Here is a 14,496-nt window from a genome sequence, read left to right on the forward strand (position 1 = left end):
CCCTGGACAATCACTGGTTTGTTTGATGCCTCTATACTTCTGCCTTTTCTAAAATGTCACATACTCAATTGTGATAGTGGTTGCAAATCTGTATGTGTTTGAGAAAACTCATATAGCTGGACACTATAAAGCTTGCATTTTATTCAGCATAAATTATACCTCAATAAACCTGACACTAAAAAAGCTTATATCCAAAAATTTTAAAAATAAGAAAAAGACAAGAAAAATAATGGATTAATGGATGAGAGTTATCCAGGGATGGCAGAGGGTTGGAGGCTATTTGATATGGAGGTTGGGGAAGATGCCTTTGCATATGTATAGACCAGTGTGGCCAGAATATCATTAATGAATAAGAGAGTGGTGTGAATTGAGATTAAGAGGCAAGCAGGGTCTAGATTATGGAGCGCCTTCTAGGTCACAACAGAGAGTTTTGGATTTTATCTTAAATGCAGTGGGAGGCCATCAGAGGTTTTAGGTGGTGCTATACAATCTTCTGATTTACTTTTATGAAGGACCACTATATTGTCGTTTGGATACTTAATTGTAGAGGGAACAAGTGAGGAAGCAGGGAGACCAATTAAGAGACAACAGAATAGTCCAAGTGAAAGATGAAAAATAACCGGCTGATAGTAATGACAGTAAAGATGGAAATGAGTGGGTGGAAGTTAGAAATAAACTTTAGATGGATAAAACCAATATGCCTTGCTAATGGTTATTGTTTGGGGATAAGGGAAAGTTAGGAATCCAGGATGATTCTCGGTTTTTGGCTTGAACCAACTGGATGATGATACTGCCATTTAGTGGGTTGGGGAATTATTCAGAGAGGACTGGTTTCAGAGAGGAAAGTCAAGAGTAGAATAAGACTCTATTTCCCCAATGGACTCAGTCACAAAGCTTGGGAGCTTTTAAAGATTGCCATCTTGGTCAGGCTAGACCAGTTGCTCTCATCCTTGAAATGGCTTCTCCCAAATGCTGCCTCTTGACCCACTGTTTCTTGAATAAGTCTAGCAATCTCACATCCCTAGGATCTTTCTAGTTTCTATTCTGATGTCTTGACTGAGAAAAATACCATAAAATTGCAAAAATGGCCACAATAATTCATTGCATCTTTGGAGGTAACCCCTTTGAAATGTGTATTTTCAATCCTCCTATCAAGAAGTAGAGTTTATTTCTCCGCTCCGTGAATCTGTGCTCGGCCACATGACTTGTTTTGGCCACTGGGACATTAGAAAATATGATGTAAGTAGAGAATGGAAAAGTGCTCGTGCATAGGGCTTGCCCTCTCTCACTGCAAGAAACTCTTCATGCTATGAATGAGCCCAGGCTATCCTAATGGATGATGAGAAACATGAGGTTGTCACGCCAGCTGACAGCAGACATGTGAGTGAGACCCCTCTAGACTAACTAGTCTGCCAATTGTTAGACATGTGAGTGTGGTCATTTTAAAGTATCCAGCTCGAGCTGAGCTGGCTCAGTCCAGAAGAATTGCCCAGGTGACCCACAGAACCATGGGAAATAATATACGTTTTTGCAAGCCGGTAAGTTTTGGAATTGTTTATTATACAGCAAAAGCTAACTGATCCATGACCCAAAATTTTAGGGGTGGTTAGCAATCTCAGACTTACTTCTGTCTAAGTTTAGTCCATGGATAAGATCACCTGATCTTATCTGCAAATGGATTGTGGAATAAATACAGCACCTAGCCAAACTGGCCAGTGAAAGAGGTTGAAGCTGATTCACAAAAGAAAGAAACTTGCTGGAGTTTTTGGTCATGATTGACTCCATATTGCTCCATTATCAGTGGAGCATCAGCCTTTGATTTTTCATTTCTGACTATAATCATGTGGTCAGATGCCAGGCCCAGTATGATGGCAGTGGTCAAAGAAGGAGCTTTTGGAGTCTCGACTGGCCACCTGAGCAACTGGGCTGTTGCCTTCAGTAGACAGGTGAAATGTTCCTCTTGCAACATGCCTAACCCTTCAGTTAAAAGCAACAAATATACCTTTAGTTAAACTAACAAGGAGGGATTAGTTTGCTATTTTTGCTTTAAATAAACCAAACTCAAGTGGCATGAGGAGAAGAGAAACTGGAATATTATAAAGCTAAACCAGATTTCTTATCAGCTGAGCAGAGGTTAGCAAAGGAGACCATCTGTGCAATGGACCTGAGCAGATACAGACATTGAAGTGGGTGTGTATAGAGAGGTTTTATTTGTTTGTGACTTAGAATAGAGGTTTTAGAATAGAGGTTTGAGCTTGAGGAAAAGGTTATGGAGGCATTCGGGGGTTGTAAGGAAGTCTTGGGAGTGCATGAGATGAGCAAGAGAGGAGAAGAGAAATGAGGGTTGAGACTGGAACTCAAAGGAAAACTATTTTTTAATGGGTATATATATGTATTTTTTAAAATATTTATTTAGTTAGTTGCATCAGGTTTTAGTTGTGACAGGTGGGCTCCTTAGTTGAAGCTCGCGGGCTCATTAGTTGTGGCACACAAACTCTTAGTGGTGGCATGCATGTGGGATCCAGTTCAGTGACCAGGGATCGAACCCGGCCCCCCTGCATTGGGAGCATGGAGTCTTATCCACTGCGCCATAAGGGAAGTCCCAGGAATACTATTTAAGGGGCATGAAAGGGAGGGAAACTGAGAAGGCACGTGAACTAGAAAGGGGAGAAAGAGGCAGGAGCTGACATCTGTGGTGAGAAGTGCGCAGTCTGCAGGCAGATTTTTGAGTCTGAATTCCAAGCTAACCATCGACGAGTGGTGTGGCCTTAGCCAAGCTACTCATCCTCTCTTCTTTTTCGTTTTCCTAAGTTAAAATGGGGACAATCACATGTCTAACTCCTAGAGTTCATTGTGGGGAATAAGTGTCACAAAATAAAGTTCTTGGAGTGGTGCCTGTCCCCCATCAAATGGCCAATAGCCATTAGCATTCCTGTTAGCAACATTCAAAGGAGGTCATGGGTTTTAAAAGGAGGGAGAGTCTCGTTGGCGTAAAATAGTAAAGAAAGACAAAATAAGAAAGAGAAACAAGAATGCTCATTTGATTTAACAACTAGGATGATTTGGTAACATTAGCAAAAGTAGTTTTTCAAGAGTCATAGAGCTCCAACTAGGCTGCAGAGACTCAAGGAGGTAAGAGGATGTGAGGCCCTGGCTCCATCATCTGCTGTGTGACTTTAGACAAGCTGCTTAACCTCTCTGGATCAGTCTCCTGAGCTATGAAGCAAGAGAAGGAGGAGACTGGATGATCTATTCTCTATTTTTAAATATCTTTCAGTCGACCCATGAGAACCTGGAGGGTCAATCAGCAGAATGTTATAGAAATGATTTTCTTTTTTTATTTTTTCAGATAGGAGGGTTGATGACCAGCCAAAATTTATGGCCTCCCACTTCTCATTTTCCTTGGTGCTGTTCCTTTCAGAGCCAGAGGCATATACCAGTACAGATGTAAATGCAGACAAGAATATGTGTATGTACATGTGCACACACACATACACACGCAAACACGAGTCATGCTGTCCAGAGGCCCCTATGACAAGACTGCACATAAGCAGATGGTGCCACAGACCACAGATTCACCCACCACTTGCTAAAAACCTACCATGTTCTGGGTGTTCTTCTAGGTATTGGGGGGACACACAGACAAATCTGTCAATGTGATTGTCCTTAAAGATATTATAAGTTCATAGAGGGATTGGGAATTTATCAAAGGACAAGGTAGCTGGCTGGTAATGAGTTCTGTGACACAGTTCAACAAATATTTATTAAATGCCACCTCTGCACCAAGCCCTGCACTGAGGACTGGGAACAGCAGTAAGAAAAGTCAGGGGAGTGTAAAATTATTTCTAACAGGAAGGCCTCGTAAACTTTCAGCTTCGTTATGAACTGCAGTGACCGAGCGCGCCCCAGTGACCTTGGCATTCACCTTGGGAGGTCTCCCTCTGCCGACCTCGGTCTTTGCAGTAGGGTTAGGGATCATGGCCTGGAGAACTATGAGATGGGCCTGGAAGGTGAGAGGGAGAGCTGGGATCTTGTTCTCCTGCACTCACCCAACTTCACTTGCAAGCCACAGTTCTCTCTTTCTAGAACTGAGAGTCAACTGCTTCCCCGGTCCGTAAATGTGCCCCGGGAACGTTTCTGTGATTGCTACCCCTCACCACCATTCTGCTGGCACTGGCACAGCCTCAGCACAATGCACTGGCTGGAAAAGTCTCACCAAGGTCGGAGACCCCTGTAGTGTAGACCCCAGAGGCTTCCTGGAGGAGACTCACTTTTGCTCCTCCCAGGTACAGTTAGAAGAGATGAAATGGCTTCAAAATGTCTTAGTTTGCTCAGACATACCTCATGTCGGTTTTCACAATTACCTTACAGCCAACTGACGGCGGGTGAAGCCTGATGGGGCCTGGATGACTTCCTATTTCTCTGAGGCTTTCTTGCTCTTTTCTTTGCCATTTCCAAAGACTCTCATTCCTTTCCCACTAAAACTTGTGAGAAGACTCTTGGATTCTGACAGGACTCTTTCAAGTTACTTACCCTCGTGAAGGAATGGTGGTTCCCATTGGAACCTTAAATGCTTCTGGGCTGTTCTCGCTACTTTCTTGCAAAGAGCTTGGGGTGGGATCTGCCATCCACCCAGGCCTTGGTGAAAACCACTTTTCATGGGTTGACAGAAATCTGCACTGGGGGGCAGGGGGACAATTTCCAGTTGTTTGGCTTTTGGAGGGAAATGATGCAAACACAAACCCGGGGTTTAGTTCTTGGGAAATTCAGGAAGCGTCTCCCGGAAGCGGAGGGGAAGGAGGATGTGTGTCAAAGTGCCTGTGCTTCTCCGTCCTCACATAAATGAACTTTCTCCTTCGTTCCTACTGGACTCTGCAGAATACAACTCTAGCACAAAGCCAAGGAGACACTGGCAAGTGAAAGCAACCGTGTTTTCTAATCTCCCTGGATCAAAACCATGCAAGTTTGGATTCTGTAAAGAATCTTCCTTAGCATGCTGGATTAATCAAATGGATTAATACGACACAGTCGTCTTTTCTCAGTGTGCCTCCTAGCCTTTGGCCTTGCCACCTTCCCGACCCCCCCTTTTTAAAGTCTATGGAACTCTGAGGGAACAAAAGGACCAGCATTTTCTATGAGTGCCACGGCCATTGGTGCTTTGGCCCAGCCCCTCTGGAAGGTAGGCTCCTGGAACCTCTCAGTGTGCAAAGCTCTTGTTTGTACCCCTGTGCCTTGGGGAAAACTCACAGTGTCTTTTGGACCCTACATTCTGCGTGCTTCGCTGTGAGTGAAAAGTAGCACATTGCTGTCCTTTACACGTAAACCACAGCAAAGACTAAATGAAAGCCAGTTAGTGCATGTTGAGGGGATGGGTAGTAGATAAGGGCCTTGGTTAGATAGATACGCGTATGTTGGTCTCAACTCTTTTGGGCCTGTTTAACTTTCGTAAACCCTCACTTCCCTGTTTTCTGGGATGAGATCAATCTGCCTATGTCTGATTCAACAACAGCCATAACAACAGCTAAGGTTCGTTGAACTTATCTGCCTGACATTGATTTAACACTTCACCTGAGTATTCATTTCATCCTCATAGAACCCTTATGGGGGCAGTGGTATTATCATTTGCATTTTCTGACAGAGGAGCTGGCATCAGGGATGCTTAGTATCTGGACCGGGGCTTATGCCACTGCTCAGTCCTGGCACTCTCCAGAGCCTGGGATCCTAACCTTTTCTGCTGTTTCTTCTTCCTGGCCTAAAGCCACTTTGTTTAAGTTTTCTTAACCTTTTTTTTTTTTTTTTTTTGCGGTACGCAGGCCTCTCACTGTTGTGGCCTCTCCCGTTGCGGAGCACAGGCTCCGGACGTGCAGGCTCAGCGGCCATGGCTCACGGGCCCAGCCACTCCGCAGCACGTGGGATCTTCCCGGACTGGGGCACGAACCCGTGTCCCCTGCATCGGCAGGCGGACTCTCAACCACTGTGCCACCAGGGAAGCCCCGGTTTTCTTAACCTTTTTAAACCATGCCTTCAACAATGAGGTAGATACTTCTAGGCTGTGTTTTAAATTTCTTAATGAATTATGCCTTCTTTAAAGTGAGGAAATAAAATGGCAGTTTCCTTTCTCAGCCCACAGCGCATAGTTCTTATCATTCATAAGTTGGAAAACCCTGATTGAAACCTTGTAGGACAAAACAACATAGAGGGAGAAATGCATGAAGGACAGGGGAGTGGCTAGTAAGGGGAGAAAAAGCAAAGTCGTGAAATGCACCATCATGTACAGACACTTTGGCGTCTTGTCCTTATCTGTCTGAGTGTCACTGTGATGGGGGGAAGGGACTCCTTTTGGTTTTTCGTCATCTCTCTCCTGCGCGGCATCCTCCTCCCTCACCTTCCCTCCAGGGTGAGCATCTTTTCTTTTGCCTCTGCCCACTTGGTCTCCTCTTCAGACTGACCAGCAAGGAAGATTCTGCCCTCCCTAGGGAGCTCCTTGGCCTTGATATCAGAGAAGGGTAATAAGGGAGCGAAGAACCAGAAAAAAATGAAGAACCCAAAAAGTATGCAGAGCAAGAGTAGAAGAAAAAGAATCATGTCAATGGGGGCAAAGGGGAAAGGGTGAGGGAGCCTGTGGTGCCAGCCGGGGTGAAGGAGAGCTCTCGGGGGCTTGTTGGGGGCTTGCTGGGGGACGGTACATGGGGAGAAATGGGGGACTATTGTTATATAGGAGAGAGTGTGAGGGAGAGAGGAAGAAGGAGAAGGGGGAGGGCGGGGGAGTAAAGGAGGAAGGGAGCTGGAGAAGGAGGCTTTCAAGGAATTTGTTGTGTGTATGAATCTAAACCCCATCACTCAAATACGTGGGACATGCCAGTTGTTTCTCTTTGGACATATATAGGATCTATTTATTCACTTTTTGTCCATCATGATATTTGCAGAGTGCCTACTCTGTGCAACAAGACATGGTCCCTGCCCTTTAAAGCTTCCAGGGGAGGAAGCAGAAAAGAAACCACTAAACATATAACCACATCATTACAGATTGTGAAAAGAACTATAAAGGAAGTAAAGTTGGAGCAGCTCCCTGCAAAAGCGACAGTTAAATCAGGATCGGAATCCTAAGAAGGACCTAGTTATATGAAGAGCCCTGGGAAGAAAAGTAGACACTTGCTAAGACACTTCCAAAGGAAACTTCTGAAAACTCAAGATAAAATCGAGATATTCTATTAGTTACCCTTCAGTTGCTGGTGTAAATTTTAAAAAGTGAAGATTTAGTGTTTCTAGGGCAGGGAAAAAATATGATTGGAGAATTACATAGTGATAACTGGTTACATCAGTAGGATCCGGAAGGAGATATTTGGCACACTTACAAGGATCTCACAGAAAATAATTTAGTAAAGGGACAATACACAGAGAGACGGGCAGGGTTTCGGTTCTGTAAGGTGAGGCACATAGGACTTGCGATAAGCAGGCTGGGAGGCCGTGACTATTTCTAGGTGTTGTCACCAGCGCCTGGTGGAAGTCGGAGCTGTCTACTGACGGGAATTACAACACAGAAGAACGTGCTTGAACAGTGGTGAGACAAGGAGGGAGAATTAGACTCCTTTCTCTTTCTCTCTTCCAACGCTTTAGTCTCTCAGTGCCTCCCATGATCCAGACTCATCTGGGAGCCAAAAGGAGAGGAAGACCAGGTAACGCATTCAGTGGAGACAAGGCTTCTGGGCACAGATCTTGCCAGAAAAGAGAAGAGAGTAGGAGGGACAGTGGCAAACGGAGAATAACCAGCACCCTGTGTGTTGACTCAGGAGTGAGGCAGTCTGTTTTCACCATTAATCAGCTGTGGGACTTCAGGGAAGTCACCTCTATTCTTTGGGCTAAAATTGACTTCTCTGTTACATAAAGGCATGCAATTAGATAATCTTGAATATTATCTTTCAACTCTATGCAGTGTCCTCTGTAGAAGTTCTGTGTCGATGCTGCTGGTACATGCCATCTGGGTTTCAGTTATTCCAGAACTGAAGTAGTTAAGGCTTAAATACTCCCAGACTACAGTAAATATTCTCTTACAACCCCCAAATTAATTGACCCTCTACTTTCTCCAGGTTCACCAATGTTCTCTGTCTCCTTTGTAGAACATTCTGACACCCACAGCATATTGCTCATGTGCTACTCTTCATTTTACCCATCCAATCCTATCACAATCGGGTACTGTTTGCCAAGTTGTCTATTCTCTAACCTGTTGATGCCAGTTGTACATGTATTATGATTATATAATAATTAAATCTTATATGAGGGCAAAGAGTTGTTTCTTTAAAAGCTAAGTGCTTCAGAAATACAGTAGTTTTAAGTTAGGCTTAAAATTATTAATAGTTGTAAGAATTTAGGAGGAAATTACTAAATCTAGAATGAATTTGCATTCAGATCACTTTGGAAGCATCCCACTGTACTTCAGGAGTTGGAAACCAGAAACTGCAGGTAGGTGACTGCAGACATGTATTGTGAATGCAACATATGCAAGAAAGGAAAGTCGACACTCCGTCAGCTCTTAGGCCCATGCTCAAAGAAAAGGCCTTGGCCCTACATCAAAAGTTTGGTTAAAAATGTGCAGACGTATGTTTTACATTTAAAAAAAAAAACTTAAGATAAAGGAAGAATAGTTTGATTCCTTGCTTATTTTTTTGATTAACTGACCATTTGTTGGACATAATCAAATTGCTTAAGAAGGCTTATAATATTCTTGATCTTTCGCATGTTTTTCTTCTACAAGAAGGAACGGCTGCTAAGCTTGCTTCATAACCCGCTAAAAACAGCATCCTGTGCGTTAAGACTCCATAGCCTGTTAGGTAGTTAATAACTTCTGAGTCTGAGCTAGTATCTAGTTACATTAAACCTGAACCTTTTTCTTTGGCACTAATGCATTATGTCTTAAGATTGTGAATCTGTGCTTATCCAAGAAATGCTGGGTGGCCTCGAGGTACAAGTTACTTATTCCTCATAAACTTCTACGAAATGGAATGACATTTGCTATTGAATGACTTGCTGTTATCACCTGAGTTGAAATTCTCTGGCTTCCTTGATGGACATGTGCTTTTAAAAAGAACTCTTTTGAGGAATAGTCGTTAATTTATTTTCAGTGTGTATGAGAACTAAAATCCTTTGTGTGATACCTGGCCGCTCATTTGGGGACATATCATTGCTTTGTCATGCCATTTGTCACTTCAAATGTCAAATACACTCTGCTATCTCCCTTGGAAGTTAATAGATGTTAGAAGATCTCTAAGACCTGTCTTTCCACAATGTAGACAATCGGAGGCGATTGATGTAAAACTGGGTTTGATAGGGGACTGGAAGGGAGAGGGAGAATGTGGGAGAAGGAAAGAGCTGTGGGTAGTTCAGAAATTACAGTTATTGCTGTTTATGGTTTTCTAAGAAACCCCATGTTCTGCAAAATCATGTACAAAAATGGAAAAAATAATGTTGGGCTGATCACTCAAAGCATATGCAGCTTTGAAAAGTTACAAAAATAATAACAATCCTAACAAAAATAGTGTTGCTGTTAGAAGGATGCGTTGAATTCTTGATAAAGACCTAGAGCAGTAAATATGACTTTTAAAAAACCTTTTAACTTTTGTTTATTGTATTCCCAAAATACAGCAAATGACTTAAATGGCCAAAGAGTACAAAAAACATTTATTAAAAAAAAGCAGTCTCCAGACCCACCAGCAAGGTAGTCCCTTTTAACAGCTTTTTGTGTCATTTTTACAATTTTTTTTATGAAAAGCAAGCGTAGTTTTTATTTTTTCTCTCCTTTTCTAATGCAAAAGAGAGTATATTGCACAAAGTGTCTGCATCTCGCATTTTTCTGTTAATAATCTATCTTGAAGATCTTTCCACATCAGTACATACCCTTTTTATTGCTAAATATAGCTTTTAAAAAAATCTTAAGGTAGTTTAATGTAGAGAAATATAAGGAAGTGTTGAGGCTGCTAAGTTTTGTAGGCAAGGGCAAATGCATAAAGATTTGGGAGATTTGCACAGTTAGCTTTGCAGGACCGAGCTGCTGGTCAGACTGAGTAAGAAGTGTGTGATGGTGAATCCTCTGTAACTTGCTGTGTTCAGCTATATCCTAATATAGCTGAAGTTGTATTCAGCTGCTCTTACCGATGGTTCAAACATGAACACACTGGGGAAATTAGGTATGAAAAAATGAATATAATGCAGTCAAACGACTGCATTATATTGACCTCATCCCTTATTTACCAATGACAAATGAGCTAATTTGCTTTACAGAAATGCACATTGTAACAGGCCATATTTGAAGAATTCGAGTGATATTTAAATGTTTACCATGATCCATCTGCTTCATAGATTATGCTTTTCAGGGAGAAGTTAATTTCTTATTCTACAAGGTATTAATAGCAAAATAGTGTTATTACATTTTTTGGCCAACCTACATATTTGAGAATTCTTCACATAAAAGCAGGGGCTGTAAGCTACATCTAGTGGGCGGCAGTTTATTCCAGTATTGGAAAGATTAGATAGAAGAAATAATAGGTAACATTTATCAAACATTTAATGGTGTCATTAACTCTGCTCAGTGCTTTGATATGTTATTTCCTTTAAACAACACACATCTAGTCACACAACACACAACTGCAGAGCTAACTTTCAAACTGGAGTTTGATCTCAAAACCTTCTCTCAACCAAACACTATACTACTACCTTCAGCAAATGTGGCACATCATGTGCTTGACCATTCTGTACAGCCCCCAAAGACACTTAGCTTTTCAGAAGGATGTGATCAAGAAGATTTTATTCAAAATCCACAGTTTTCACATCTGGCAAGTCTTGCCCATCTTGAGATCAATGATGCATTTATTTATCTTTTCTTTTAAAGGCAGGTACTAATCTCTTTGTAACTTTTCCTCCCACCATAACATGGGGATAATAATAGGGTCATTGTCTTAGGGCTACCTTTAATATTTTCAAAAATATTCTTCAATCTGTATTTGTATGTTCAGAAAATTTATGAAAAAAATGTATTTTGACTCCTTCCTTTAGAAACAAGGAATTTAGCAAGCTATGCTTACTTACAGCGCCCTTAACTTCCCAATCTTTGTTTATGTAATTTAGAATTTGGGATGTTATTTTTAGTAAATATTTAATTTTATTAATCATATATCAGTTGACTTTAATTATTTAGCTCCTTTCATGTATTGGAATCACATTATTTACAACAATCATTTCAGGCCAATCTATGTTTAAATTTTTTCTGTGTTCACCACCAGCCTTTAATCTTTTTTTAAATTAATTAAGTAAGTAAGTAATTTTTGGCTGCGTTGGGTCTTTGTTGCTGTGCGCAGGCTTTCTCTAGTTGCAGTGAGTGGGGTCTTCTCTGCATTGCAGTGCATGGGCTTCTCATTGTAGTGGCTTCTCTTGTTGTGGAGCACGGGCTCTAGGCATGGCGGGTTTCAGTAGTTGTGGCATGTGGGCTCAGTAGTTGTGGTTCACGGGCTTAGTTGCTCTAGGCCATGTGGGATCTTTCCAGACCAGGGATCGAACCCGTGTCCCCTGTATTGGCAGGCAGATTCTTAACCACTGCACCACCTGGGAAGTCCCCAGCCTTTAATCCTGATTAATCTTTCAGTTTATTAAGGACATTTTAAAGTAAAATTTTAAAGAAACACGTTTACTTGGTATATTTTCTGATCCCTTGCATATCTTCAGACAGCATTTTTCTATTGTCTTCCCACGTGAATGAAAACTTAACTAGAAGTAAAATTATTTGGTGTTTGTAGACGTTGGCTCATTGTCATTGGTATTTAAAATTGTATAAAAAGTAGCAGATGCCAACTTTATTTATATACAGAGGTGGACATCATTTCTTTTTCTACCTAAATACTTGCATGATTTTTCTTTATCCTTGAAAGGAAAACCAAAATTTGCTATTATAAACCTATGTAACAGCCTTTCAAATTAATTTTACTTAAAATACAGTGAATGCTTTGGTTTGAATTATCAGGATATTTTCATCCCCTATCATTTTTCTTAAATTATATCTTTGCTATTCCTTGAATTTCAATTGTTCTCTCTATTTTTATCTGGGCACTCCTATATTTCTTAGGTTTAATTTGTTTTTACTTGTCCGTATCCTCCCTATTTTCTACTCTCTGTTGGTTTTCATTTCTTCATCCATTTTTTTTTTTTTTCTTTTCTTGAGAATGGGTGAACTTCTCACATTTGCCCGGCATATCAGGATTCTTTCAAATATGACTAAGAGAAGCCATGCCCAGTGTGGGGACCATGCCCGCAAGTTAGTTTCCTTCATGTGAGCAAAGTAGCCTCACGTTCCAGAAGAAGAGCAGTCTATCTGTGTGTTGTCACCTTCACGAGCAGACTCTTTGCAGAAGTCCCCAGCAGACTTCCCCTCAGGTTTCACTGAGCTTACCTAAGTCACATGCCCTCCCCTAAACCAGTCATGGTAAAAGGAATGCGGTTCTCATTCACAGGGATTTCCCCCTTAACTGAGAATTGGATACTTGAACAAATGGTGGCATCTGTTTGCAGAAAATATAGTTTCTATTTGTACCAACAGTGTCTGCTGCATCTTCCTTACTGTTGATTTGATTTTCTTGCAGTGTTGCTTATTTTATTTACTCATACAAAGAAGATCTTGACACTGCTATCGGACATTTAATTTCCGTGGAATTGTTCCTTATCTCACCCTGCTCTGTTTCTTCTCTGCTTATTGGTCTTTGCTGGTCATCCTGTTGTTTTTAAATCCTCTAATGCTCCTGTCCTTTCATCTTATCCTGTTCTTTTGCAGGTTCCTTTTCGGTAAGGCTATGTCTTATATTCCGTTAAGGATGCCAAACTCTGTTTTCTAAAAGTCCCCAAATATTTGTTTGCAGGAGGTTTTTCTGAGCTTTCAGGATGATGCATTCTCTTCCTCATTTTGCTCTCTGTAACTACATATCCATTTATACATAGCATTATAAAAGTTCATATTTTTCGTCTTTGAGCAGTAGTGTCTTTTCCTTGGGCCTTTCTAGAAAACACAGCAGTCATTTGTCTCTCTTCATTATCTACTTGGAAGTTACTTGATCCTTTTCAGGACTGATGCCGGAAAGCAGGTTGATGGGTACAGGGCCAGACCTGCTCCCAGGGAATAACCTACATCCTAATCCCAACCCTACCCCTACCCCTACCCCACCTCCATCTGGTGCTCTCCGCTGATATGGTGGTTCCTTCCTCTCACTGCCTGACTACCTGGAACTCATGGATCGTAAGAGGGGTTAAAACTCCATCAAGCATTGTTACCATGAAGCTTTTCTCTGACCTGACCCTTGACATGTAGGGTCTGTATCTTCTGGGCGAGACTGTACAACTGCCACCCTCCTCTCTCCCCGTACATCCAGGCAGGGATCTAGGGCAGGGAGTGGAGTACATGCCTTGCCTCAAAAATCAGTGCATGCAATACATAGAGGAGGCTCTGCTTTTTAAAATTTTCTGTTTCTATTTTTGGCCACAAACCCTTGTTCTCTGGGCCAGGAGATGGACAGTTGGGTGGAGCAAAATGTCTACCTCCTATTTTCTGATCAGCTGGGACTCCTTTGTCAGTTATCCATAGATTGGTATAGCACTGATGGCTGTTCTCACTCCATCTCATCTGGATATAAATGCCTCTTAGAATCCAGCCTAGGGTGTCTCTCAGGCATAGAGTTTAACAAAAAGTGAGGAGAGGTCACACCTGGGATGATGGCTAGACATTCACATTCTTCTTTTTTTTTTAATTTATTATTTTTGACATTCACATTATTCTCTTAATAATGGATTTTCACATGGTATTATTGAGATTATGGAATTTTTGCCATGTAACTTTATTTGTAGTTCACAGCATCCATAAAAGTGGTAATTACAAAACATGGTGCAGACTGTCAGTGATGCTTGGATGTCATCTCTGGGAGAGGCTGACCAAGCCCTCATGTAATTAAGGAAAGTGATCACGGTCAAACTTTGGAGGATTGTCATGGACTTCCTCTGTGTTTAGAAACAGCAGGACCTGTTTTCTGTGACTTTTCTTGTCACTTAACATTGGAGTAATCTAATTAATAGGGTATGAGGCAGTTATTATGAAAAATTCATTACAGAAGGTATGGCCAGTGGAGTGAGAGTCCTCAGATCCTCATAGCTTGACAAAACTTATCACTGCTTCAAAGAGTTATCTAGACTTTCCCCATGTATACAGGTATTATCACAGAGTTTCAATCACGGAATAGGTACAGTTTTATAATCTGCTTTAACTTACCACTACATCATTCTCTGTATTGCTTCATGGTTCAGTTAAGCAAGGCTCAACAGTATTATACCCAGCTGACTTAACTTTGATCGAATTAGTCATTTCTCCCTTGTGAGACATTTAGGTTGCTTTTGCTTATTTCTTTCCCATTCACAAATAACTTTGAAATGCTTGCCTAGATAAAATACAAGAAACACATTGAAACGAACTAT

The 14,496-nt window shown here is 41.5% G+C and overlaps 1 protein-coding gene across 1 annotated transcript in view; it reads left to right on the top strand.

Moving 5' to 3' along the window:
- The first annotated feature begins 3,880 nt into the window (after window positions 1-3,880).
- C11H12orf42 (chromosome 11 C12orf42 homolog) overlaps window positions 3,881-14,496 on the top strand; it is a 48,332-nt gene continuing 37,716 nt past the window's right edge. Inside the window, 2 exon segments of the mRNA XM_060114231.1 lie at window positions 3,881-4,010; window positions 12,812-12,822. Coding sequence (XP_059970214.1) covers window positions 3,881-4,010; window positions 12,812-12,822 — 141 coding nt within the window.

Source organism: Mesoplodon densirostris, chromosome 11, assembly GCF_025265405.1.
Source record: "Mesoplodon densirostris isolate mMesDen1 chromosome 11, mMesDen1 primary haplotype, whole genome shotgun sequence".
NCBI classification, from domain to species: Eukaryota; Metazoa; Chordata; class Mammalia; order Artiodactyla; family Ziphiidae; genus Mesoplodon; species Mesoplodon densirostris.